General features: G+C 50.0%; 1 protein-coding gene across 1 annotated transcript in view; it reads left to right on the forward strand.

The window, feature by feature from the left end:
* The window catches only part of LOC135514030 (LIM domain kinase 2-like), a 65,225-nt gene that overhangs the window by 24,358 nt on the left and 14,999 nt on the right, over positions 1 to 25,868 (forward strand). Inside the window, exon 4 of the mRNA XM_064937165.1 lies at positions 22,292 to 22,401. Coding sequence (XP_064793237.1) covers positions 22,292 to 22,401 — 110 coding nt within the window. The remainder of the gene's footprint in view (positions 1 to 22,291; positions 22,402 to 25,868) is intronic.

The following is a 25,868-nucleotide window of genomic DNA, read 5'->3' on the forward strand; positions in this document are numbered from 1 at the left end:
TAGTGTGGAGCATGCAGCTACTTAAAGCTGTTGGGTCTCAGGAGAGGAGAGTAGTGTGGAGCATGCAGCTACTTAAAGCTGTTGTGTCTCAGGAGAGTAGAGTTGTGTGGAGCATGCAGCTACTTAAAGCTGTTGGGTCTCTCAGGAGAGGAGAGTAGTGTGGAGCATGCAGCTACTTAAAGCTGTTGGGTCTCAGGAAAGGAGAGTAGTGTGGAGCATGCAGCTACTTAAAGCTGTTGGGTCTCTCAGGAGAGGAGAGTAGTGTGGAGCATGCAGCTACTTAAAGCTGTTGGGTCTCAGGAGAGTAGTGTGGAGCATGCAGCTACTTAAAGCTGTTGGGTCTCTCAGGAGCGGAGAGTAGTGTGGAGCATGCAGCTACTTAAAGCTGTTGGGTCTCAGGAGAGGAGAGTAGTGTGGAGCATGCAGCTACTTAAAGCTGTTGGATCCCTTAAAGCTCAGGAGCGGAGAGTAGTGTGGAGCATGCAGCTACTTAAAGCTGTTGGGTCTCAGGAAAGGAGAGTAGTGTGGAGCATGCAGCTACTTAAAGCTGTTGGGTCTCAGGAGAGGAGAGTAGTGTGGAGCATGCAGCTACTTAAAGCTGTTGGGTCTCTCAGGAGAGGAGAGTAGTGTGGAGCATGCAGCTACTTAAAGCTGTTGGGTCTCAGGAGAGGAGAGTAGTGTGGAGCATGCAGCTACTTAAAGCTGTTGGGTCTCAGGAGAGGAGAGTAGTGTGGAGCATGCAGCTACTTAAAGCTGTTGGGTCTCTCAGGAGAGGAGAGAAGTGTGGAGCATGCAGCTACGTAAAGCTGTTGGGTCTCAGGAGAGGAGAGTAGTGTGGAGCATGCAGCTACTTAAAGCTGTTGGGTCTCTCAGGAGAGGAGAGAAGTGTGGAGCATGCAGCTACTTAAAGCTGTTGGGTCTCAGGAGAGGAGAGTAGTGTGGAGCATGCAGTTACTTAAAGCTGTTGGGTCTCAGGAGAGGAGAGTAGTGTGGAGCATGCAGCTACTTAAAGCTGTTGGGTCTCTCAGGAGAGGAGAGTAGTGTGGAGCATGCAGCTACTTAAAGCTGTTGGGTCTCAGGAGAGGAGAGTAGTGTGGAGCATGCAGCTACTTAAAGCTGTTGGGTCTCTCAGGAGAGGAGAGAAGTGTGGAGCATGCAGCTACTTAAAGCTGTTGGATCTCTCAGGAGCGGAGAGTAGTGTGGAGCATGCAGCTACTTAAAGCTGTTGGGTCTCAGGAAAGGAGAGTAGTGTGGAGCATGCAGCTACTTAAAGCTGTTGTGTCTCAGGAGAGTAGAGTTGTGGAGCATGCAGCTACTTAAAGCTGTTGGGTCTCTCAGGAGCGGAGAGTAGTGTGGAGCATGCAGCTACTTAAAGCTGTTGGGTCTCTCAGGAGAGGAGAGTAGTGTGGAGCATGCAGCTACTTAAAGCTGTTGGGTCTCTCAGGAGAGGAGAGTAGTGTGGAGCATGCAGCTACTTAAAGCTGTTGGGTCTCAGGAGAGGAGAGTAGTGTGGAGCATGCAGCTACTTAAAGCTGTTGGGTCTCTCAGGAGAGGAGAGTAGTGTGGAGCATGCAACTACTTAAAGCTGTTGGGTCTCAGGAGAGGAGAGTAGTGTGGAGCATGAAGCTACTTAAAGCTGTTGGGTCTCTCAGGAGAGGAGAGTAGTGTGGAGCATGCAGCTACTTAAAGCTGTTGGGTCTCTCAGGAGAGGAGAGAAGTGTGGAGCATGCAGCTACTTAAAGCTGTTGGGTCTCAGGAGAGGAGAGTAGTGTGGAGCATGCAGTTACTTAAAGCTGTTGGGTCTCTCAGGAGAGGAGAGTAGTGTGGAGCATGCAGCTACTTAAAGCTGTTGGGTCTCAGGAGAGGAGAGTAGTGTGGAGCATGCAGCTACTTAAAGCTGTTGGGTCTCTCAGGAGAGGAGAGTAGTGTGGAGCATGCAGCTACTTAAAGCTGTTGGGTCTCTCAGGAGAGGAGAGAAGTGTGGAGCATGCAGCTACTTAAAGCTGTTGGATCTCTCAGGAGCGGAGAGTAGTGTGGAGCATGCAGCTACTTAAAGCTGTTGTGTCTCAGGAGAGTAGAGTTGTGAGGAGCATGCAGCTACTTAAAGCTGTTGGGTCTCTCAGGAGAGGAGAGTAGTGTGGAGCATGCAGCTACTTAAAGCTGTTGGGTCTCAGGAGAGGAGAGTAGTGTGGAGCATGTAGCTACTTAAAGCTGTTGGGTCTCTCAGGAGAGGAGAGTAGTGTGGAGCATGCAGCTACTTAAAGCTGTTGGGTCTCAGGAGAGGAGAGTGTGTGGAGCATGCAGCTACTTAAAGCTGTTGGGTCTCAGGAGAGGAGAGTAGTGTGGAGCATGCAGCTACTTAAAGCTGTTGGGTCTCAGGAGAGGAGAGTAGTGTGGAGCATGCAGCTACTTAAAGCTGTTGGATCTCTCAGGAGCGGAGAGTAGTGTGGAGCATGCAGCTACTTAAAGCTGTTGGGTCTCAGGAGAGGAGAGTAGTGTGGAGCATGCAGCTACTTAAAGCTGTTGGGTCTCAGGAAGAGGAGAGTAGTGTGGAGCATGCAGCTACTTAAAGCTGTTGGGTCTCTCAGGAGAGGAGAGTAGTGTGGAGCATGCAGCTACTTAAAGCTGTTGGGTCTCAGGAGAGGAGAGTAGTGTGGAGCATGTAGCTACTTAAAGCTGTTGGGTCTCTCAGGAGAGGAGAGTAGTGTGGAGCATGCAGCTACTTAAAGCTGTTGGGTCTCTCAGGAGAGGAGAGAAGTGTGGAGCATGCAGCTACGTAAAGCTGTTGGGTCTCAGGAGAGGAGAGTAGTGTGGAGCATGCAGTTACTTAAAGCTGTTGGGTCTCTCAGGAGAGGAGAGAAGTGTGGAGCATGCAGCTACTTAAAGCTGTTGGGTCTCAGGAGAGGAGAGTAGTGTGGAGCATGCAGTTACTTAAAGCTGTTGGGTCTCAGGAGAGGAGAGTAGTGTGGAGCGTGCAGCTACTTAAAGCTGTTGGGTCTCTCAGGAGAGGAGTGTAGTGTGGAGCATGCAGCTACTTAAAGCTGTTGGGTCTCTCAGGAGAGGAGAGTAGTGTGGAGCATGCAGCTACTTAAAGCTGTTGGATCTCTCAGGAGCGGAGAGTAGTGTGGAGCATGCAGCTACTTAAAGCTGTTGGGTCTCAGGAGAGGAGAGTAGTGTGGAGCATGCAGCTACTTAAAGCTGTTGTGTCTCAGGAGAGTAGAGTTCTGAGGAGCATGCAGCTACTTAAAGCTGTTGGGTCTCTCAGGAGAGGAGAGTAGTGTGGAGCATGCAGCTACTTAAAGCTGTTGGGTCTCAGGAAAGGAGAGTAGTGTGGAGCATGCAGCTACTTAAAGCTGTTGGGTCTCTCAGGAGAGGAGAGTAGTGTGGAGCATGCAGCTACTTAAAGCTGTTGGGTCTCAGGAGAGTAGTGTGGAGAATGCAGCTACTTAAAGCTGTTGGGTCTCTCAGGATCGGAGAGTAGTGTGGAGCATGCAGCTACTTAAAGCTGTTGGGTCTCAGGAGAGGAGAGTAGTGTGGAGCATGCAGCTACTTAAAGCTGTTGGGTCTCAGGAAAGGAGAGTAGTGTGGAGCATGCAGCTACTTAAAGCTGTTGGGTCTCAGGAAAGGAGAGTAGTGTGGAGCATGCAGCTACTTAAAGCTGTTGGGTCTCTCAGGAGAGGAGAGTAGTGTGGAGCATGCAGCTACTTAAAGCTGTTGGGTCTCAGGAGAGGAGAGTAGTGTGGAGCATGCAGCTACTTAAAGCTGTTGGGTCTCTCAGGAGAGGAGAGTAGTGTGGAGCATGCAGCTACTTAAAGCTGTTGGGTCTCTCAGGAGAGGAGAGAAGTGTGGAGCATGCAGCTACGTAAAGCTGTTGGGTCTCAGGAGAGGAGAGTAGTGTGGAGCATGCAGTTACTTAAAGCTGTTGGGTCTCTCAGGAGAGGAGAGAAGTGTGGAGCATGCAGCTACGTAAAGCTGTTGGGTCTCAGGAGAGGAGAGTAGTGTGGAGCATGCAGTTACTTAAAGCTGTTGGGTCTCAGGAGAGGAGAGTAGTGTGGAGCATGCAGCTACTTAAAGCTGTTGGGTCTCTCAGGAGAGGAGTGTAGTGTGGAGCATGCAGCTACTTAAAGCTGTTGGGTCTCTCAGGAGAGGAGAGAAGTGTGGAGCATGCAGCTACGTAAAGCTGTTGGGTCTCTCAGGAGAGGAGAGTAGTGTGGAGCATGCAGTTACTTAAAGCTGTTGGATCTCTCAGGAGCGGAGAGTAGTGTGGAGCATGCAGCTACTTAAAGCTGTTGGGTCTCAGGAAAGGAGAGTAGTGTGGAGCATGCAGCTACTTAAAGCTGTTGTGTCTCAGGAGAGTAGAGTTGTGAGGAGCATGCAGCTACTTAAAGCTGTTGGGTCTCTCAGGAGCGGAGAGTAGTGTGGAGCATGCAGCTACTTAAAGCTGTTGGGTCTCTCAGGAGAGGAGAGTAGTGTGGAGCATGCAGCTACTTAAAGCTGTTGGGTCTCAGGAGAGGAGAGTAGTGTGGAGCATGCAGCTACTTAAAGCTGTTGGGTCTCTCAGGAGAGGAGAGTAGTGTGGAGCATGCAGCTACTTAAAGCTGTTGGGTCTCTAAAGCTGTTGGGTCTCAGGAGAGGAGAGTAGTGTGGAGCATGCAGCTACTTAAAGCTGTTGGGTCTCAGGAGAGGAGAGTAGTGTGGAGCATGCAGCTACTTAAAGCTGTTGGGTCTCTCAGGAGAGGAGAGTAGTGTGGAGCATGCAGCTACAAAGCTGTTGGGTCTCTCAGGAGAGGAGTGTAGTGTGGAGCATGCAGCTAAAAGCTGTTGGGTCTCTCAGGAGAGGAGAGTAGTGTGGAGCGTGCAGCTACTTAAAGCTGTTGGATCTCTCAGGAGCGGAGAGTAGTGTGGAGCATGCAGCTACTTAAAGCTGTTGGGTCTCAGGAGAGGAGAGTAGTGTGGAGCATGCAGCTACTTAAAGCTGTTGTGTCTCAGGAGAGTAGAGTTGTGAGGAGCATGCAGCTACTTAAAGCTGTTGGGTCTCTCAGGAGAGGAGAGTAGTGTGGAGCATGCAGCTACTTAAAGCTGTTGGGTCTCAGGAAAGGAGAGTAGTGTGGAGCATGCAGCTACTTAAAGCTGTTGGGTCTCAGGAGAGGAGAGTAGTGTGGAGCATGCAGCTACTTAAAGCTGTTGGGTCTCAGGAGAGTAGTGTGGAGCATGCAGCTACTTAAAGCTGTTGGGTCTCTCAGGAGAGGAGAGTAGTGTGGAGCATGCAGCTACTTAAAGCTGTTGGGTCTCAGGAGAGGAGAGTAGTGTGGAGCATGCAGCTACTTAAAGCTGTTGGGTCTCTCAGGAGAGGAGAGTAGTGTGGAGCATGCAGCTACTTAAAGCTGTTGGGTCTCAGGAAGCTAGTGTGGAGGAGCATGCATGCAGCTACTTAAAGCTGTTGGGTCTCAGGAGAGGAGAGTAGTGTGGAGCATGCAGCTACTTAAAGCTGTTGGGTCTCTCAGGAGAGGAGAGTAGTGTGGAGCATGCAGCTACTTAAAGCTGTTGGGTCTCAGGAGAGGAGAGTAGTGTGGAGCATGTAGCTACTTAAAGCTGTTGGGTCTCTCAGGAGAGGAGAGTAGTGTGGAGCATGCAGCTACTTAAAGCTGTTGGGTCTCAGGAAAGGAGAGTAGTGTGGAGCATGCAGCTACTAAAGCTGTTGGGTCTCAGGAGAGGAGAGTAGTGTGGAGCATGCAGTTACTTAAAGCTGTTGGGTCTCTCAGGAGAGGAGAGAGTGTGGAGCATGCAGCTACGTAAAGCTGTTGGGTCTCAGGAGAGGAGAGTAGTGTGGAGCATGCAGTTACTTAAAGCTGTTGGGTCTCAGGAGAGGAGAGTAGTGTGGAGCATGCAGCTACTTAAAGCTGTTGGGTCTCAGGAGAGGAGAGTAGTGTGGAGCATGCAGCTACTTAAAGCTGTTGGGTCTCTCAGGAGAGGAGAGTAGTGTGGAGCATGCAGCTACTTAAAGCTGTTGGATCTCTCAGGAGCGGAGAGTAGTGTGGAGCATGCAGCTACTTAAAGCTGTTGGGTCTCAGGAGAGGAGAGTAGTGTGGAGCATGCAGCTACTTAAAGCTGTTGTGTCTCAGGAGAGCTAGAGTTCTGTGGAGCATGCAGCTACTTAAAGCTGTTGGGTCTCTCAGGAGAGGAGAGTAGTGTGGAGCATGCAGCTACTTAAAGCTGTTGGGTCTCAGGAAAGGAGAGTAGTGTGGAGCATGCAGCTACTTAAAGCTGTTGGGTCTCTCAGGAGAGGAGAGTAGTGTGGAGCATGCAGCTACTTAAAGCTGTTGGGTCTCAGGAGAGTAGTGTGGAGAATGCAGCTACTTAAAGCTGTTGGGTCTCTCAGGATCGGAGAGTAGTGTGGAGCATGCAGCTACTTAAAGCTGTTGGGTCTCAGGAGAGGAGAGTAGTGTGGAGCATGCAGCTACTTAAAGCTGTTGGGTCTCAGGAAAGGAGAGTAGTGTGGAGCATGCAGCTACTTAAAGCTGTTGGGTCTCTCAGGAAAGGAGAGTAGTGTGGAGCATGCAGCTACTTAAAGCTGTTGGGTCTCTCAGGAGAGGAGAGTAGTGTGGAGCATGTAGCTACTTAAAGCTGTTGGGTCTCTCAGGAGAGGAGAGTAGTGTGGAGCATGCAGCTACTTAAAGCTGTTGGGTCTCTCAGGAGAGGAGAGAAGTGTGGAGCATGCAGCTACGTAAAGCTGTTGGGTCTCAGGAGAGGAGAGTAGTGTGGAGCATGCAGTTACTTAAAGCTGTTGGGTCTCTCAGGAGAGGAGAGAAGTGTGGAGCATGCAGCTACGTAAAGCTGTTGGGTCTCAGGAGAGGAGAGTAGTGTGGAGCATGCAGTTACTTAAAGCTGTTGGGTCTCAGGAGAGGAGAGTAGTGTGGAGCGTGCAGCTACTTAAAGCTGTTGGGTCTCTCAGGAGAGGAGTGTAGTGTGGAGCATGCAGCTACTTAAAGCTGTTGGGTCTCTCAGGAGAGGAGAGAAGTGTGGAGCATGCAGCTACGTAAAGCTGTTGGGTCTCTCAGGAGAGGAGAGAAGTGTGGAGCATGCAGTTACTTAAAGCTGTTGGATCTCTCAGGAGCGGAGAGTAGTGTGGAGCATGCAGCTACTTAAAGCTGTTGGGTCTCAGGAAAGGAGAGTAGTGTGGAGCATGCAGCTACTTAAAGCTGTTGTGTCTCAGGAGAGTAGAGTTGTGAGGAGCATGCAGCTACTTAAAGCTGTTGGGTCTCTCAGGAGCGGAGAGTAGTGTGGAGCATGCAGCTACTTAAAGCTGTTGGGTCTCTCAGGAGAGGAGAGTAGTGTGGAGCATGCAGCTACTTAAAGCTGTTGGGTCTCAGGAAAGGAGAGTAGTGTGGAGCATGCAGCTACTTAAAGCTGTTGGGTCTCAGGAGAGGAGAGTAGTGTGGAGCATGCAGCTACTTAAAGCTGTTGGGTCTCTCAGGAGAGGAGAGTAGTGTGGAGCATGCAACTACTTAAAGCTGTTGGGTCTCAGGAGAGGAGAGTAGTGTGGAGCATGTAGCTACTTAAAGCTGTTGGGTCTCTCAGGAGAGGAGAGTAGTGTGGAGCATGCAGCTACTTAAAGCTGTTGGGTCTCTCAGGAGAGGAGAGAAGTGTGGAGCATGCAGCTACGTAAAGCTGTTGGGTCTCAGGAGAGGAGAGTAGTGTGGAGCATGCAGTTACTTAAAGCTGTTGGGTCTCTCAGGAGAGGAGAGTAGTGTGGAGCATGCAGTTACTTAAAGCTGTTGGGTCTCAGGAGAGGAGAGTAGTGTGGAGCGTGCAGCTACTTAAAGCTGTTGGGTCTCTCAGGAGAGGAGTGTAGTGTGGAGCATGCAGCTACTTAAAGCTGTTGGGTCTCTCAAGAGAGGAGAGTAGTGTGGAGCATGCAGCTATTTAAAGCTGTTGGATCTCTCAGGAGCGGAGAGTAGTTTGGAGCATGCAGCTACTTAAAGCTGTTGGGTCTCAGGAGAGGAGAGTAGTGTGGAGCATGCAGCTACTTAAAGCTGTTGTGTCTCAGGAGAGTAGAGTTGTGAGGAGCATGCAGCTACTTAAAGCTGTTGGGTCTCTCAGGAGAGGAGAGTAGTGTGGAGCATGCAGCTACTTAAAGCTGTTGGGTCTCAGGAAAGGAGAGTAGTGTGGAGCATGCAGCTACTTAAAGCTGTTGGGTCTCTCAGGAGAGGAGAGTAGTGTGGAGCATGCAGCTACTTAAAGCTGTTGGGTCTCAGGAGAGTAGTGTGGAGCATGCAGCTACTTAAAGCTGTTGGGTCTCTCAGGAGCGGAGAGTAGTGTGGAGCATGCAGCTACTTAAAGCTGTTGGGTCTCAGGAGAGGAGAGTAGTGTGGAGCATGCAGCTACTTAAAGCTGTTGGATCTCTCAGGAGCGGAGAGTAGTGTGGAGCATGCAGCTACTTAAAGCTGTTGGGTCTCAGGAAAGGAGAGTAGTGTGGAGCATGCAGCTACTTAAAGCTGTTGGGTCTCAGAAGAGGAGAGTAGTGTGGAGCATGCAGCTACTTAAAGCTGTTGGGTCTCTCAGGAGAGGAGAGTAGTGTGGAGCATGCAGCTACTTAAAGCTGTTGGGTCTCAGGAGAGGAGAGTAGTGTGGAGCATGTAGCTACTTAAAGCTGTTGGGTCTCTCAGGAGAGGAGAGTAGTGTGGAGCATGCAGCTACTTAAAGCTGTTGGGTCTCTCAGGAGAGGAGAGAAGTGTGGAGCATGCAGCTACGTAAAGCTGTTGGGTCTCAGGAGAGGAGAGTAGTGTGGAGCATGCAGTTACTTAAAGCTGTTGGGTCTCTCAGGAGAGGAGAGAAGTGTGGAGCATGCAGCTACGTAAAGCTGTTGGGTCTCAGGAGAGGAGAGTAGTGTGGAGCATGCAGTTACTTAAAGCTGTTGGGTCTCAGGAGAGGAGAGTAGTGTGGAGCGTGCAGCTACTTAAAGCTGTTGGGTCTCTCAGGAGAGGAGTGTAGTGTGGAGCATGCAGCTACTTAAAGCTGTTGGGTCTCAGGAGAGGAGAGTAGTGTGGAGCATGCAGCTACTTAAAGCTGTTGGATCTCTCAGGAGCGGAGAGTAGTGTGGAGCATGCAGCTACTTAAAGCTGTTGGGTCTCAGGAGAGGAGAGTAGTGTGGAGCATGCAGCTACTTAAAGCTGTTGTGTCTCAGGAGAGTAGAGTTCTGAGGAGCATGCAGCTACTTAAAGCTGTTGGGTCTCTCAGGAGAGGAGAGTAGTGTGGAGCATGCAGCTACTTAAAGCTGTTGGGTCTCAGGAAAGGAGAGTAGTGTGGAGCATGCAGCTACTTAAAGCTGTTGGGTCTCTCAGGAGAGGAGAGTAGTGTGGAGCATGCAGCTACTTAAAGCTGTTGGGTCTCAGGAGAGTAGTGTGGAGAATGCAGCTACTTAAAGCTGTTGGGTCTCTCAGGATCGGAGAGTAGTGTGGAGCATGCAGCTACTTAAAGCTGTTGGGTCTCAGGAGAGGAGAGTAGTGTGGAGCATGCAGCTACTTAAAGCTGTTGGGTCTCAGGAAAGGAGAGTAGTGTGGAGCATGCAGCTACTTAAAGCTGTTGGGTCTCTCAGGAAAGGAGAGTAGTGTGGAGCATGCAGCTACTTAAAGCTGTTGGGTCTCTCAGGAGAGGAGAGTAGTGTGGAGCATGCAGCTACTTAAAGCTGTTGGGTCTCAGGAGAGGAGAGTAGTGTGGAGCATGTAGCTACTTAAAGCTGTTGGGTCTCTCAGGAGAGGAGAGTAGTGTGGAGCATGCAGCTACTTAAAGCTGTTGGGTCTCTCAGGAGAGGAGAGAAGTGTGGAGCATGCAGCTACTTAAAGCTGTTGGGTCTCAGGAGAGGAGAGTAGTGTGGAGCATGCAGCTACTTAAAGCTGTTGGGTCTCTCAGGAGAGGAGAGTAGTGTGGAGCATGCAGCTACTTAAAGCTGTTGGGTCTCAGGAGAGGAGAGTAGTGTGGAGCATGCAGTTACTTAAAGCTGTTGGGTCTCAGGAGAGGAGAGTAGTGTGGAGCATGCAGCTACTTAAAGCTGTTGGGTCTCTCAGGAGAGGAGAGTAGTGTGGAGCATGCAGCTACTTAAAGCTGTTGGGTCTCAGGAGAGGAGAGTAGTGTGGAGCATGCAGCTACTTAAAGCTGTTGGGTCTCTCAGGAGAGGAGAGTAGTGTGGAGCATGCAGCTACTTAAAGCTGTTGGGTCTCAGGAGAGGAGAGTTGGAGCATGCAGCTACTTAAAGCTGTTGGATCTCTCAGGAGCGGAGAGTAGTGTGGAGCATGCAGCTACTTAAAGCTGTTGGGTCTCAGGAAAGGAGAGTAGTGTGGAGCATGCAGCTACTTAAAGCTGTTGTGTCTCAGGAGAGTAGAGTTGTGAGGAGCATGCAGCTACTTAAAGCTGTTGGGTCTCTCAGGAGCGGAGAGTAGTGTGGAGCATGCAGCTACTTAAAGCTGTTGGGTCTCTCAGGAGAGGAGAGTAGTGTGGAGCATGCAGCTACTTAAAGCTGTTGGGTCTCAGGAAAGGAGAGTAGTGTGGAGCATGCAGCTACTTAAAGCTGTTGGGTCTCAGGAGAGGAGAGTAGTGTGGAGCATGCAGCTACTTAAAGCTGTTGGGTCTCTCAGGAGAGGAGAGTAGTGTGGAGCATGCAACTACTTAAAGCTGTTGGGTCTCAGGAGAGGAGAGTAGTGTGGAGCATGCAGCTACTTAAAGCTGTTGGGTCTCTCAGGAGAGGAGAGTAGTGTGGAGCATGCAGCTACTTAAAGCTGTTGGGTCTCTCAGGAGAGGAGAGAAGTGTGGAGCATGCAGCTACGTAAAGCTGTTGGGTCTCAGGAGAGGAGAGTAGTGTGGAGCATGCAGTTACTTAAAGCTGTTGGGTCTCTCAGGAGAGGAGAGTAGTGTGGAGCATGCAGTTACTTAAAGCTGTTGGGTCTCAGGAGAGGAGAGTAGTGTGGAGCGTGCAGCTACTTAAAGCTGTTGGGTCTCTCAGGAGAGGAGTGTAGTGTGGAGCATGCAGCTACTTAAAGCTGTTGGGTCTCTCAGGAGAGGAGAGTAGTGTGGAGCATGCAGCTATTTAAAGCTGTTGGATCTCTCAGGAGCGGAGAGTAGTGTGGAGCATGCAGCTACTTAAAGCTGTTGGGTCTCAGGAGAGGAGAGTAGTGTGGAGCATGCAGCTACTTAAAGCTGTTGTGTCTCAGGAGAGTAGAGTTGTGAGGAGCATGCAGCTACTTAAAGCTGTTGGGTCTCTCAGGAGAGGAGAGTAGTGTGGAGCATGCAGCTACTTAAAGCTGTTGGGTCTCAGGAAAGGAGAGTAGTGTGGAGCATGCAGCTACTTAAAGCTGTTGGGTCTCTCAGGAGAGGAGAGTAGTGTGGAGCATGCAGCTACTTAAAGCTGTTGGGTCTCAGGAGAGTAGTGTGGAGCATGCAGCTACTTAAAGCTGTTGGGTCTCAGGAGAGGAGAGTAGTGTGGAGCATACAGCTACTTAAAGCTGTTGGGTCTCAGGAGAGGAGAGTAGTGTGGAGCATGCAGCTACTTAAAGCTGTTGGGTCTCTCAGGAGAGGAGTGTAGTGTGGAGCATGCAGCTACTTAAAGCTGTTGGGTCTCTCAGGAGAGGAGAGAAGTGTGGAGCATGCAGCTACGTAAAGCTGTTGGGTCTCTCAGGAGAGGAGAGAAGTGTGGAGCATGCAGTTACTTAAAGCTGTTGGATCTCTCAGGAGCGGAGAGTAGTGTGGAGCATGCAGCTACTTAAAGCTGTTGGGTCTCAGGAAAGGAGAGTAGTGTGGAGCATGCAGCTACTTAAAGCTGTTGTGTCTCAGGAGAGTAGAGTTGTGAGGAGCATGCAGCTACTTAAAGCTGTTGGGTCTCTCAGGAGCGGAGAGTAGTGTGGAGCATGCAGCTACTTAAAGCTGTTGGGTCTCTCAGGAGAGGAGTAGTGTGGAGCATGCAGCTACTTAAAGCTGTTGGGTCTCAGGAAAGGAGAGTAGTGTGGAGCATGCAGCTACTTAAAGCTGTTGGGTCTCAGGAGAGGAGAGTAGTGTGGAGCATGCAGCTACTTAAAGCTGTTGGGTCTCTCAGGAGAGGAGAGTAGTGTGGAGCATGCAACTACTTAAAGCTGTTGGGTCTCAGGAGAGGAGAGTAGTGTGGAGCATGTAGCTACTTAAAGCTGTTGGGTCTCTCAGGAGAGGAGAGTAGTGTGGAGCATGCAGCTACTTAAAGCTGTTGGGTCTCTCAGGAGAGGAGAGAAGTGTGGAGCATGCAGCTACGTAAAGCTGTTGGGTCTCAGGAGAGGAGAGTAGTGTGGAGCATGCAGTTACTTAAAGCTGTTGGGTCTCTCAGGAGAGGAGAGTAGTGTGGAGCATGCAGTTACTTAAAGCTGTTGGGTCTCAGGAGAGGAGAGTAGTGTGGAGCGTGCAGCTACTTAAAGCTGTTGGGTCTCTCAGGAGAGGAGTGTAGTGTGGAGCATGCAGCTACTTAAAGCTGTTGGGTCTCTCAAGAGAGGAGAGTAGTGTGGAGCATGCAGCTATTTAAAGCTGTTGGATCTCTCAGGAGCGGAGAGTAGTGTGGAGCATGCAGCTACTTAAAGCTGTTGGGTCTCAGGAGAGGAGAGTAGTGTGGAGCATGCAGCTACTTAAAGCTGTTGTGTCTCAGGAGAGTAGAGTTGTGAGGAGCATGCAGCTACTTAAAGCTGTTGGGTCTCTCAGGAGAGGAGAGTAGTGTGGAGCATGCAGCTACTTAAAGCTGTTGGGTCTCAGGAAAGGAGAGTAGTGTGGAGCATGCAGCTACTTAAAGCTGTTGGGTCTCTCAGGAGAGGAGAGTAGTGTGGAGCATGCAGCTACTTAAAGCTGTTGGGTCTCAGGAGAGTAGTGTGGAGCATGCAGCTACTTAAAGCTGTTGGGTCTCTCAGGAGCGGAGAGTAGTGTGGAGCATGCAGCTACTTAAAGCTGTTGGGTCTCAGGAGAGGAGAGTAGTGTGGAGCATGCAGCTACTTAAAGCTGTTGGATCTCTCAGGAGCGGAGAGTAGTGTGGAGCATGCAGCTACTTAAAGCTGTTGGGTCTCAGGAAAGGAGAGTAGTGTGGAGCATGCAGCTACTTAAAGCTGTTGGGTCTCAGAAGAGGAGAGTAGTGTGGAGCATGCAGCTACTTAAAGCTGTTGGGTCTCTCAGGAGAGGAGAGTAGTGTGGAGCATGCAGCTACTTAAAGCTGTTGGGTCTCAGGAGAGGAGAGTAGTGTGGAGCATGTAGCTACTTAAAGCTGTTGGGTCTCTCAGGAGAGGAGAGTAGTGTGGAGCATGCAGCTACTTAAAGCTGTTGGGTCTCTCAGGAGAGGAGAGAAGTGTGGAGCATGCAGCTACGTAAAGCTGTTGGGTCTCAGGAGAGGAGAGTAGTGTGGAGCATGCAGTTACTTAAAGCTGTTGGGTCTCTCAGGAGAGGAGAGAAGTGTGGAGCATGCAGCTACGTAAAGCTGTTGGGTCTCAGGAGAGGAGAGTAGTGTGGAGCATGCAGTTACTTAAAGCTGTTGGGTCTCAGGAGAGGAGAGTAGTGTGGAGCGTGCAGCTACTTAAAGCTGTTGGGTCTCTCAGGAGAGGAGTGTAGTGTGGAGCATGCAGCTACTTAAAGCTGTTGGGTCTCTCAGGAGAGGAGAGTAGTGTGGAGCATGCAGCTACTTAAAGCTGTTGGATCTCTCAGGAGCGGAGAGTAGTGTGGAGCATGCAGCTACTTAAAGCTGTTGGGTCTCAGGAGAGGAGAGTAGTGTGGAGCATGCAGCTACTTAAAGCTGTTGTGTCTCAGGAGAGTAGAGTTCTGAGGAGCATGCAGCTACTTAAAGCTGTTGGGTCTCTCAGGAGAGGAGAGTAGTGTGGAGCATGCAGCTACTTAAAGCTGTTGGGTCTCAGGAAAGGAGAGTAGTGTGGAGCATGCAGCTACTTAAAGCTGTTGGGTCTCTCAGGAGAGGAGAGTAGTGTGGAGCATGCAGCTACTTAAAGCTGTTGGGTCTCAGGAGAGTAGTGTGGAGAATGCAGCTACTTAAAGCTGTTGGGTCTCTCAGGATCGGAGAGTAGTGTGGAGCATGCAGCTACTTAAAGCTGTTGGGTCTCAGGAGAGGAGAGTAGTGTGGAGCATGCAGCTACTTAAAGCTGTTGGGTCTCAGGAAAGGAGAGTAGTGTGGAGCATGCAGCTACTTAAAGCTGTTGGGTCTCTCAGGAGCGGAGAGTAGTGTGGAGCATGCAGCTACTTAAAGCTGTTGGGTCTCAGGAGAGGAGAGTAGTGTGGAGCATGCAGCTACTTAAAGCTGTTGGGTCTCAGGAAAGGAGAGTAGTGTGGAGCATGCAGCTACTTAAAGCTTTTGGGTCTCTCAGGAGAGGAGAGTAGTGTGGAGCATGCAGCTACTTAAAGCTGTTGTGTCTCAGGAGAGGAGAGTAGTGTGGAGCATGCAGCTACTTAAAGCTGTTGGGTCTCAGGAGAGGAGAGTAGTGTGGAGCATGCAGCTAATTAGAGCTGTTGGGTCTCAGGAGAGGAGAGTAGTGAGGAGCATGCAGCTACTTAGAGCTGTTGGGTCTCAGGAGAGGAGAGTAGTGTAGAGCATACAGCTACTTAAAGCTGTTGGGTCTCAGGAGAGGAGAGTAGTGTAGAGCATGCAGCTACTTAAAGCTGTTGGGTCTCTCAGGAGAGGAGAGTAGTGTGGAGCATGCAGTTACTTAAAGCTGTTGGGTCTCTCAGGAGAGGAGAGAAGTGTGGAGCATGCAGCTACGTAAAGCTGTTGGGTCTCAGGAGAGGAGAGTAGTGTGGAGCATGCAGTTACTTAAAGCTGTTGGGTCTCAGGAGAGGAGAGTAGTGTGGAGCATGCAGCTACTTAAAGCTGTTGGATCTCTCAGGAGCGGAGAGTAGTGTGGAGCATGCAGCTACTTAAAGCTGTTGGGTCTCAGGAGAGGAGAGTAGTGTGGAGCATGCAGCTACTTAAAGCTGTTGTGTCTCAGGAGAGTAGAGTTCTGAGGAGCATGCAGCTACTTAAAGCTGTTGGGTCTCAGGAGAGGAGAGTAGTGTGGAGCATGCAGCTACTTAAAGCTGTTGGGTCTCAGGAAAGGAGAGTAGTGTGGAGCATGCAGCTACTTAAAGCTGTTGGGTCTCTCAGGAGAGGAGAGTAGTGTGGAGCATGCAGCTACTTAAAGCTGTTGGGTCTCAGGAGAGTAGTGTGGAGAATGCAGCTACTTAAAGCTGTTGGGTCTCTCAGGATCGGAGAGTAGTGTGGAGCATGCAGCTACTTAAAGCTGTTGGGTCTCAGGAGAGGAGAGTAGTGTGGAGCATGCAGCTACTTAAAGCTGTTGGGTCTCAGGAAAGGAGAGTAGTGTGGAGCATGCAGCTACTTAAAGCTGTTGGGTCTCTCAGGAGAGGAGAGTAGTGTGGAGCATGCAGCTACTTAAAGCTGTTGGGTCTCAGGAGAGGAGAGTAGTGTGGAGCATGCAGCTACTTAAAGCTGTTGGGTCTCAGGAAAGGAGAGTAGTGTGGAGCATGCAGCTAATTAAAGCTTTTGTTGGGTCTCTCAGGAGAGGAGAGTAGTGTGGAGCATGCAGCTACTTAAAGCTGTTGTGTCTCAGGAGAGGAGAGTAGTGTGGAGCATGCAGCTACTTAAAGCTGTTGGGTCTCAGGAGAGGAGAGTAGTGTGGAGCATGCAGCTAATTAGAGCTGTTGGGTCTCAGGAGAGGAGAGTAGTGAGGAGCATGCAGCTACTTAGAGCTGTTGGGTCTCAGGAGAGGAGAGTAGTGTAGAGCATACAGCTACTTAAAGCTGTTGGGTCTCAGGAGAGGAGAGTAGTGTGGAGCATGCAGCTACTTAAAGCTGTTGGGTCTCTCAGGAGAGGAGAGAAGTGTGGAGCATGCAGCTACGTAAAGCTGTTGGGTCTCAGGAGAGGAGAGTAGTGTGGAGCATGCAGTTACTTAAAGCTGTTGGGTCTCAGGAGAGGAGAGTAGTGTGGAGCATGCAGCTACTTAAAGCTGTTGGGTCTCTCAGGAGAGGAGTGTAGTGTGGAGCATGCAGCTACTTAAAGCTGTTGGGTCTCTCAGGAGAGGAGAGAGTGTGGAGCATGCAGCTACTTAAAGCTGTTGGGTCTCTCAGGAGAGGAGAGAAGTGTGGAGCATGCAGTTACTTAAAGCTGTTGGATCTCTCAGGAGCGGAGAGTAGTGTGGAGCATGCAGCTACTTAAAGCTGTTGGGTCTCAGGAAAGGAGAGTAGTGTGGAGCATGCAGCTACTTAAAGCTGTTGTGTCTCAGGAGAGTAGAGTTGTGAGGAGCATGCAGCTACTTAAAGCTGTTGGGTCTCTCAGGAGCGGAGAGTAGTGTGGAGCATGCAGCTACTTAAAGCTGTTGGGTCTCTCAGGAGAGGAGAGTAGTGTGGAGCATGCAGCTACTTAAAGCTGTTGGGTCTCAGGAAAGGAGAGTAGTGTGGAGCATGCAGCTACTTAAAGCTGTTGGGTCTCAGGAGAGGAGAGTAGTGTGGAGCATGCAGCTACTTAAAGCTGTTGGGTCTCTCAGGAGAGGAGAGTAGTGTGGAGCATGCAACTACTTAAAGCTGTTGGGTCTCAGGAGAGGAGAGTAGTGTGGAGCATGTAGCTACTTAAAGCTGTTGGGTCTCTCAGGAGAGGAGAGTAGTGTGGAGCATGCAGCTACTTAAAGCTGTTGGGTCTCTCAGGAGAGGAGAGAAGTGTGGAGCATGCAGCTACGTAAAGCTGTTGGGTCTCAGGAGAGGAGAGTAGTGTGGAGCATGCAGTTACTTAAAGCTGTTGGGTCTCTCAGGAGAGGAGAGTAGTGTGGAGCATGCAGTTACTTAAAGCTGTTGGGTCTCAGGAGAGGAGAGTAGTGTGGAGCGTGCAGCTACTTAAAGCTGTTGGGTCTCTCAGGAGAGGAGTGTAGTGTGGAGCATGCAGCTACTTAAAGCTGTTGGGTCTCAGGAAAGGAGAGTAGTGTGGAGCATGCAGCTATTTAAAGCTGTTGGATCTCTCAGGAGCGGAGAGTAGTGTGGAGCATGCAGCTACTTAAAGCTGTTGGGTCTCAGGAGAGGAGAGTAGTGTGGAGCATGCAGCTACTTAAAGCTGTTGTGTCTCAGGAGAGTAGAGTTGTGAGGAGCATGCAGCTACTTAAAGCTGTTGGGTCTCTCAGGAGAGGAGAGTAGTGTGGAGCATGCAGCTACTTAAAGCTGTTGGGTCTCAGGAAAGGAGAGTAGTGTGGAGCATGCAGCTACTTAAAGCTGTTGGGTCTCTCAGGAGAGGAGAGTAGTGTGGAGCATGCAGCTACTTAAAGCTGTTGGGTCTCAGGAGAGTAGTGTGGAGCATGCAGCTACTTAAAGCTGTTGGGTCTCTCAGGAGCGGAGAGTAGTGTGGAGCATGCAGCTACTTAAAGCTGTTGGGTCTCAGGAGAGGAGAGTAGTGTGGAGCATGCAGCTACTTAAAGCTGTTGGATCTCTCAGGAGCGGAGAGTAGTGTGGAGCATGCAGCTACTTAAAGCTGTTGGGTCTCAGGAAAGGAGAGTAGTGTGGAGCATGCAGCTACTTAAAGCTGTTGGGTCTCAGAAGAGGAGAGTAGTGTGGAGCATGCAGCTACTTAAAGCTGTTGGGTCTCTCAGGAGAGGAGAGTAGTGTGGAGCATGCAGCTACTTAAAGCTGTTGGGTCTCAGGAGAGGAGAGTAGTGTGGAGCATGTAGCTACTTAAAGCTGTTGGGTCTCTCAGGAGAGGAGAGTAGTGTGGAGCATGCAGCTACTTAAAGCTGTTGGGTCTCTCAGGAGAGGAGAGAGTGTGGAGCATGCAGCTACGTAAAGCTGTTGGGTCTCAGGAGAGGAGAGTAGTGTGGAGCATGCAGTTACTTAAAGCTGTTGGGTCTCTCAGGAGAGGAGAGAAGTGTGGAGCATGCAGCTACGTAAAGCTGTTGGGTCTCAGGAGAGGAGAGTAGTGTGGAGCATGCAGCTACTTAAAGCTGTTGGGTCTCAGGAGAGGAGAGTAGTGTGGAGCATGCAGCTACTTAAAGCTGTTGGGTCTCTCAGGAGAGGAGAGTAGTGTGGAGCATGCAGCTACTTAAAGCTGTTGGGTCTCAGGAGAGGAGAGTAGTGTGGAGCATGCAGCTACTTAAAGCTGTTGTGTCTCAGGAGAGTAGAGTTCTGAGGAGCATGCAGCTACTTAAAGCTGTTGGGTCTCTCAGGAGAGGAGAGTAGTGTGGAGCATGCAGCTACTTAAAGCTGTTGGGTCTCAGGAAAGGAGAGTAGTGTGGAGCATGCAGCTACTTAAAGCTGTTGGGTCTCTCAGGAGAGGAGAGTAGTGTGGAGCATGCAGCTACTTAAAGCTGTTGGGTCTCAGGAGAGTAGTGTGGAGAATGCAGCTACTTAAAGCTGTTGGGTCTCTCAGGATCGGAGAGTAGTGTGGAGCATGCAGCTACTTAAAGCTGTTGGGTCTCAGGAGAGGAGAGTAGTGTGGAGCATGCAGCTACTTAAAGCTGTTGGGTCTCAGGAAAGGAGAGTAGTGTGGAGCATGCAGCTACTTAAAGCTGTTGGGTCTCTCAGGAGCGGAGAGTAGTGTGGAGCATGCAGCTACTTAAAGCTGTTGGGTCTCAGGAGAGGAGAGTAGTGTGGAGCATGCAGCTACTTAAAGCTGTTGGGTCTCAGGAAAGGAGAGTAGTGTGGAGCATGCAGCTACTTAAAGCTTTTGGGTCTCTCAGGAGAGGAGAGTAGTGTGGAGCATGCAGCTACTTAAAGCTGTTGTGTCTCAGGAGAGGAGAGTAGTGTGGAGCATGCAGCTACTTAAAGCTGTTGGGTCTCAGGAGAGGAGAGTAGTGTGGAGCATGCAGCTAATTAGAGCTGTTGGGTCTCAGGAGAGGAGAGTAGTGAGGAGCATGCAGCTACTTAGAGCTGTTGGGTCTCAGGAGAGGAGAGTAGTGTAGAGCATACAGCTACTTAAAGCTGTTGGGTCTCAGGAGAGGAGAGTAGTGTAGAGCATGCAGCTACTTAAAGCTGTTGGGTCTCTCAGGAGAGGAGAGTAGTGTAGAGCATGCAGCTACTTAAAGCTGTTGGGTCTCAGGAGAGGAGAGTAGTGTAGAGCATGCAGCTACTTAAAGCTGTTGGGTCTCAGGAGAGGAGAGTAGTGTAGAGCATGCAGCTACTTAAAGCTGTTGGGTCTCAGGAGAGGAGAGTAGTGTAGAGCATGCAGCTACTTAAAGCTGTTGGGTCTCTCAGGAGAGGAGAGTAGTGTGGAGCATGCAGCTACTTAAAGCTGTTGGGTCTCAGGAGAGGAGAGTAGTGTGGAGCATGCAGCTACTTAAAGCTGTTGGGTCTCAGGAGAGGAGAGTAGTGTGGAGCATGCAGCTACTTAAAGCTGTTGGGTCTCAGGAGAGGAGAGTAGTGTGGAGCATGCAGCTACTTAAAGCTGTTGGATCTCTCAGGAGAGGAGAGTAGTGTGGAGCATGCAGCTACTTAAAGCTGTTGGGTCTCAGGAATGGAGAGTAGTGTGGAGCATGCAGCTACTTAAAGCTGTTGGGTCTCTCAGGAGAGGAGAGTAGTGTGGAGCATGCAGCTACTTAAAGCTGTTGGGTCTCAGGAGAGGAGAGTAGTGTGGAGCATGCAGCTACTTAAAGCTGTTGGGTCTCAGGAGAGGAGAGTAGTGTGGAGCATGCAGCTACTTAAAGCTGTTGGGTCTCAGGAGAGGAGAGTAGTGTGGAGCATGCAGCTACTTAAAGCTGTTGGATCTCTCAGGAGAGGAGAGTAGTGTGGAGCATGCAGCTACTTAAAGCTGTTGGGTCTCAGGAATGGAGAGTAGTGTGGAGCATGCAGCTACTTAAAGCTGTTGGGTCTCTCAGGAGCGGAGAGTAGTGTGGAGCATGCAGCTACTTAAAGCTGTTGGGTCTCAGGAGAGGAGAGTTGTGTGGAGCATGCAGCTACTTAAAGCTGTTGGGTCTCAGGAAAGGAGAGTAGTGTGGAGCATGCAGCTACTTAAAGCTTTTGGGTCTCTCAGGAGAGGAGAGTAGTGTGGAGCATGCAGCTACTTAAAGCTGTTGTGTCTCAGGAGAGGAGAGTAGTGTGGAGCATGCAGTTACTTAAAGCTGTTGGGTCTCGTGAGAGGAGAGTAGTGTGGAGCATGCAGCTACTTAAAGCTGTTGGGTCTCTGGAGAGGAGAGTAGTGTGGAGCATGCAGCTACTTAAAGCTGTTGGGTCTCAGGAGAGGAGAGTAGTGTGGAGCATGCAGCTACTTAAAGCTGTTGGGTCTCAGGAGAGGAGAGTAGTGTGGAGCATGCAGCTAATTAGAGCTGTTGGGTCTCAGGAGAGGAGAGTAGTGAGGAGCATGCAGCTACTTAGAGCTGTTGGGTCTCAGGAGAGGAGAGTAGTGTAGAGCATACAGCTACTTAAAGCTGTTGGGTCTCAGGAGAGGAGAGTAGTGTAGAGCATGCAGCTACTTAAAGCTGTTGGGTCTCTCAGGAGAGGAGAGTAGTGTAGAGCATGCAGCTACTTAAAGTTGTTGGGTCTCTCAGGAGAGGAGAGTAGTGTGGAGCATGCAGCTACTTAAAGCTGTTGGGTCTCAGGAGAGGAGAGTAGTGTAGAGCATGCAGCTACTTAAAGTTGTTGGGTCTCAGGAGAGGAGAGTAGTGTAGAGCATGCAGCTACTTAAAGCTGTTGGGTCTCAGGAGAGGAGAGTAGTGTAGAGCATGCAGCTACTTAAAGCTGTTGGGTCTCTCAGGAGAGGAGAGTAGTGTGGAGCATGCAGCTACTTAAAGCTGTTGGGTCTCAGGAGAGGAGAGTAGTGTAGAGCATGCAGCTACTTAAAGCTGTTGGGTCTCAGGAGAGGAGAGTAGTGTAGAGCATGCAGCTACTTAAAGCTGTTGGGTCTCAGGAGAGGAGAGTAGTGTAGAGCATGCAGCTACTTAAAGCTGTTGGGTCTCAGGAGAGGAGAGTAGTGTAGAGCATGCAGCTACTTAAAGCTGTTGTGTGTTTGTGGGGCAGACTATGGCACCAAATGCCATTTTGTTCTCTGATGAGGAGATCGTCGCATGGCATTTTTCAGTTCAGTTTGCCTACTTTTCTCTGTGTCTGTGGAGACGTTTTACAGTTCTTGACAGTTTTAAATCCTCTCAAATTAGACTGCTTTGGAATATCCTTTTTTTGTTCTTTTTCAATTGGTAAAATGGGGAAATTAATAGAGAAATAAATATAGACCAGCTCCACACACACACACACACACACACTAGCCTCCCCTTGCAGAGAGAGTCTCCACACACAGCCATCTATGGACTATGACACAGCTGTGTGTGTCTAGCTGGGGTTCCTTCAGGCTGTTTCTGACTGGGGTCGGTGTGGTAATGCTTCAGCCTGGAGGGAGGGAGTCACAGCCACAGACGCACACATGGCTTACATCACTCAGCCTAATCCTTGTGCCCCCTGGACAGGCAACAAGATCCTTTCCCAACACTTTTACTCATAGCAGCCTACAAGGAAGAGCTGGGGAGAATGGAACATATTATCTCACTTCAAAGACTACAGGTTTTCATTCATATATTCACATTCTTTACAAATGATCCTGTTTTCAAATGATCTGGTGAGGAGCTTAGGTCTTGAGACAAAATCTCTAACCAAAATTGAATTCCAGCTTTAGAAGGCATTGCAGCTCTTTGTTGTTGTTGTAGACTTAAGACTCCAATGAAATACAAGTCGGTTAACACTGACTGGTTAAAATAGATTATCTCTCCGGGCCTCATGTACAGGAGCACATTTGAGATTTTCCAGCTCGCCCAGCCTTAACATCACATGATCACTTCAGATCCAGGAATGAAGTTCAAACCCACATGAAGTGGCCTCTGAACCTCCTCTATGGCACATGTGTGTAGGAGTGTGTGTGTGTCACTTGCTTCAGGAGGTGGATACTTTGTCTAATTTAGCATGAGAGCAACACCAATAGATTGGGAGTGTGTAAGGTATAGAGAAGTAACATGTGAATGAGTAAGCTGTTGTTCATGTGTGAGAGAACCAGACTTTCTTTCAGAGTTTGTTAATGTGTGAAAAGAGAGAGCGTCAGTGAGAGGCATGCTGTGATTAGAGAAAGCAGGGCTTGGGTCCTGGGGAGGTGGATGACATCATAGCATATTCCAGATAGGTTAAGAGTGGAGCAGGTGTTACTGACTGTGTCACTGCCACACAGAGAGGACAGCACACAGAACACAACACCATCAAGCACACAACACCGGACAGTACAGAACAGCACAGTGTTTCTCTCCATGAAGCTGGAAAGCCATGGGAAAGACAAACCCACTTGTATCTGTTCTTCCAGGTGGCCGGAGAATACAAGTATCACCCAGAGTGCTTTGTGTGTCTGAGCTGCAAAGTTGTCATCGAGGACAGGGACACCTATGCCCTGGTGGAGCGCTCCAAACTGTACTGGTGAGAGTTGTTTTAATTCTGTTCAATGTTTTTGTTTAGTCTGATGTTGATAGAGGCCGTTTAGGGAATGTGATTTATATTATTGGAAACAGGCAGCATCGCTCTTTCTCTGATGTATCTGTTGTCTGTCACACCTGAGCTCCCTCTACGGTCTGACTCTCTGATGTATCTGTTGTCTGTCACACCTGAGCTCCCTCTACGGTCTGACTCTCTGATGAATCTGTTGTCTGTCACACCTGAGCTCCCTCTACGGTCTGACTCTCTGATGAATCTGTTGTCTGTCACACCTGAGCTCCTCTACGGTCTGACTCTCTGATGAATCTGTTGTCTGTCACACCTGAGCTCCCTCTACGGTCTGACTCTCTGATGAATCTGTTGTCTGTCACACCTGAGCTCCCTCTACGGTCTGACTCTCTGATGAATCTGTTGTCTGTCACACCTGAGCTCCTCTACGGTCTGACTCTCTGATGAATCTGTTGTCTGTCACACCTGAGCTCCCTCTACGGTCTGACTCTCTGATGAATCTGTTGTCTGTCACACCTGAGCTCCCTCTACGGTCTGACTCTCTGATGAATCTGTTGTCTGTCACACCTGAGCTCCCTCTACGGTCTGACTCTCTGATGAATCTGTTGTCTGTCACACCTGAGCTCCTCTACGGTCTGACTCTCTGATGAATCTGTTGTCTGTCACACCTGAGCTCCCTCTACGGTCTGACTCTCTGATGAATCTGTTGTCTGTCACACCTGAGCTCCCTCTACGGTCTGACTCTCTGATGAATCTGTTGTCTGTCACACCTGAGCTCCCTCTACGGTCTGACTCTCTGATGAATCTGTTGTCTGTCACACCTGAGCTCCCTCTACGGTCTGACTCTCTGATGAATCTGTTGTCTGTCACACCTGAGCTCCCTCTACGGTCTGACTCTCTGATGAATCTGTTGTCTGTCACACCTGAGCTCCTCTACGGTCTGACTCTCTGATGAATCTGTTGTCTGTCACACCTGAGCTCCCTCTACGGTCTGACTCTCTGATGAATCTGTTGTCTGTCACACCTGAGCTCCCTCTACGGTCTGACTCTCTGATGAATCTGTTGTCTGTCACACCTGAGCTCCCTCTACGGTCTGACTCTCTGATGAATCTGTTGTCTGTCACACCTGAGCTCCCTCTACGGTCTGACTCTCTGATGAATCTGTTGTCTGTCACACCTGAGCTCCCTCTACGGTCTGACTCTCTGATGAATCTGTTGTCTGTCACACCTGAGCTCCTCTACGGTCTGACTCTCTGATGAATCTGTTGTCTGTCACACCTGAGCTCCCTCTACGGTCTGACTCTCTGATGAATCTGTTGTCTGTCACACCTGAGCTCCCTCTACGGTCTGACTCTCTGATGAATCTGTTGTCTGTCACACCTGAGCTCCCACCTCTCCCTCTACGGTCTGACTCTCTGATGAATCTGTTGTCTGTCACACCTGAGCTCCCTCTACGGTCTGACTCTCTGATGAATCTGTTGTCTGTCACACCTGAGCTCCCTCTACGGTCTGACTCTCTGATGAATCTGTTGTCTGTCACACCTGAGCTCCCTCTACGGTCTGACTCTCTGATGAATCTGTTGTCTGTCACACCTGAGCTCCCTCTACGGTCTGACTCTCTGATGAATCTGTTGTCTGTCACACCTGAGCTCCCTCTACGGTCTGACTCTCTGATGAATCTGTTGTCTGTCACACCTGAGCTCCCTCTACGGTCTGACTCTCTGATGAATCTGTTGTCTGTCACACCTGAGCTCCCTCTACGGTCTGACTCTCTGATGAATCTGTTGTCTGTCACACCTGAGCTCCCTCTACGGTTTGACTCTCTGATGAATCTGTTGTCTGTCACACCTGAGCTCCCTCTACGGTCTGACTCTCTGATGAATCTGTTGTCTGTCACACCTGAGCTCCCTCTACGGTCTGACTCTCTGATGAATCTGTTGTCTGTCACACCTGAGCTCCCTCTACGGTCTGACTCTCTGATGAATCTGTTGTCTGTCACACCTGAGCTCCCTCTACGGTCTGACTCTCTGATGAATCTGTTGTCTGTCACACCTGAGCTCCCTCTACGGTCTGACTCTCTGATGAATCTGTTGTCTGTCACACCTGAGCTCCTCTACGGTCTGACTCTCTGATGAATCTGTTGTCTGTCACACCTGAGCTCCCTCTACGGTCTGACTCTCTGATGAATCTGTTGTCTGTCACACCTGAGCTCCCTCTACGGTCTGACTCTCTGATGAATCTGTTGTCTGTCACACCTGAGCTCCCTCTACGGTCTGACTCTCTGATGAATCTGTTGTCTGTCACACCTGAGCTCCCTCTACGGTCTGACTCTCTGATGAATCTGTTGTCTGTCACACCTGAGCTCCTCTCTGACGGTCTGACTCTCTGATGAATCTGTTGTCTGTCACACCTGAGCTCCTCTACGGTCTGACTCTCTGATGAATCTGTTGTCTGTCACACCTGAGCTCCCTCTACGGTCTGACTCTCTGATGAATCTGTTGTCTGTCACACCTGAGCTCCCTCTACGGTCTGACTCTCTGATGAATCTGTTGTCTGTCACACCTGAGCTCCCTCTACGGTCTGACTCTCTGATGAATCTGTTGTCTGTCACACCTGAGCTCCCTCTACGGTCTGACTCTCTGATGAATCTGTTGTCTGTCACACCTGAGCTCCCTCTACGGTCTGACTCTCTGATGAATCTGTTGTCTGTCACACCTGAGCTCCCTCTACGGTCTGACTCTCTGATGAATCTGTCTGTCACACCTGAGCTCCCTCTACGGTCTGACTCTCTGATGAATCTGTTGTCTGTCACACCTGAGCTCCCTCTACGGTCTGACTCTCTGATGAATCTGTTGTCTGTCACACCTGAGCTCCCACCTCTCCCTCTACGGTCTGACTCTCTGATGAATCTGTTGTCTGTCACACCTGAGCTCCTCTCTCCCTCTACGGTCTGATTCTCTGATGAATCTGTTGTCTGTCACACCTGAGCTCCCTCTACGGTCTGACTCTCTGATGAATCTGTTGTCTGTCACACCTGAGCTCCCTCTACGGTCTGACTCTCTGATGAATCTGTTGTCTGTCACACCTGAGCTCCCTCTACGGTCTGACTCTCTGATGAATCTGTTGTCTGTCACACCTGAGCTCCCTCTACGGTCTGACTCTCTGATGAATCTGTTATCTGTCACACCTGAGCTCCCTCTACGGTCTGACTCTCTGAATCTGTTGTCTGTCACACCTGAGCTCCCTCTACGGTCTGACTCTCTGATGAATCTGTTGTCTGTCACACCTGAGCTCCCTCTACGGTCTGACTCTCTGATGAATCTGTTGTCTGTCACACCTGAGCTCCCTCTACGGTCTGACTCTCTGATGAATCTGTTGTCTGTCACACCTGAGCTCCCTCTACGGTCTGACTCTCTGATGAATCTGTTGTCTGTCACACCTGA

This window comes from Oncorhynchus masou, chromosome 25, assembly GCF_036934945.1.
Source record: "Oncorhynchus masou masou isolate Uvic2021 chromosome 25, UVic_Omas_1.1, whole genome shotgun sequence".
NCBI classification, from domain to species: Eukaryota; Metazoa; Chordata; class Actinopteri; order Salmoniformes; family Salmonidae; genus Oncorhynchus; species Oncorhynchus masou.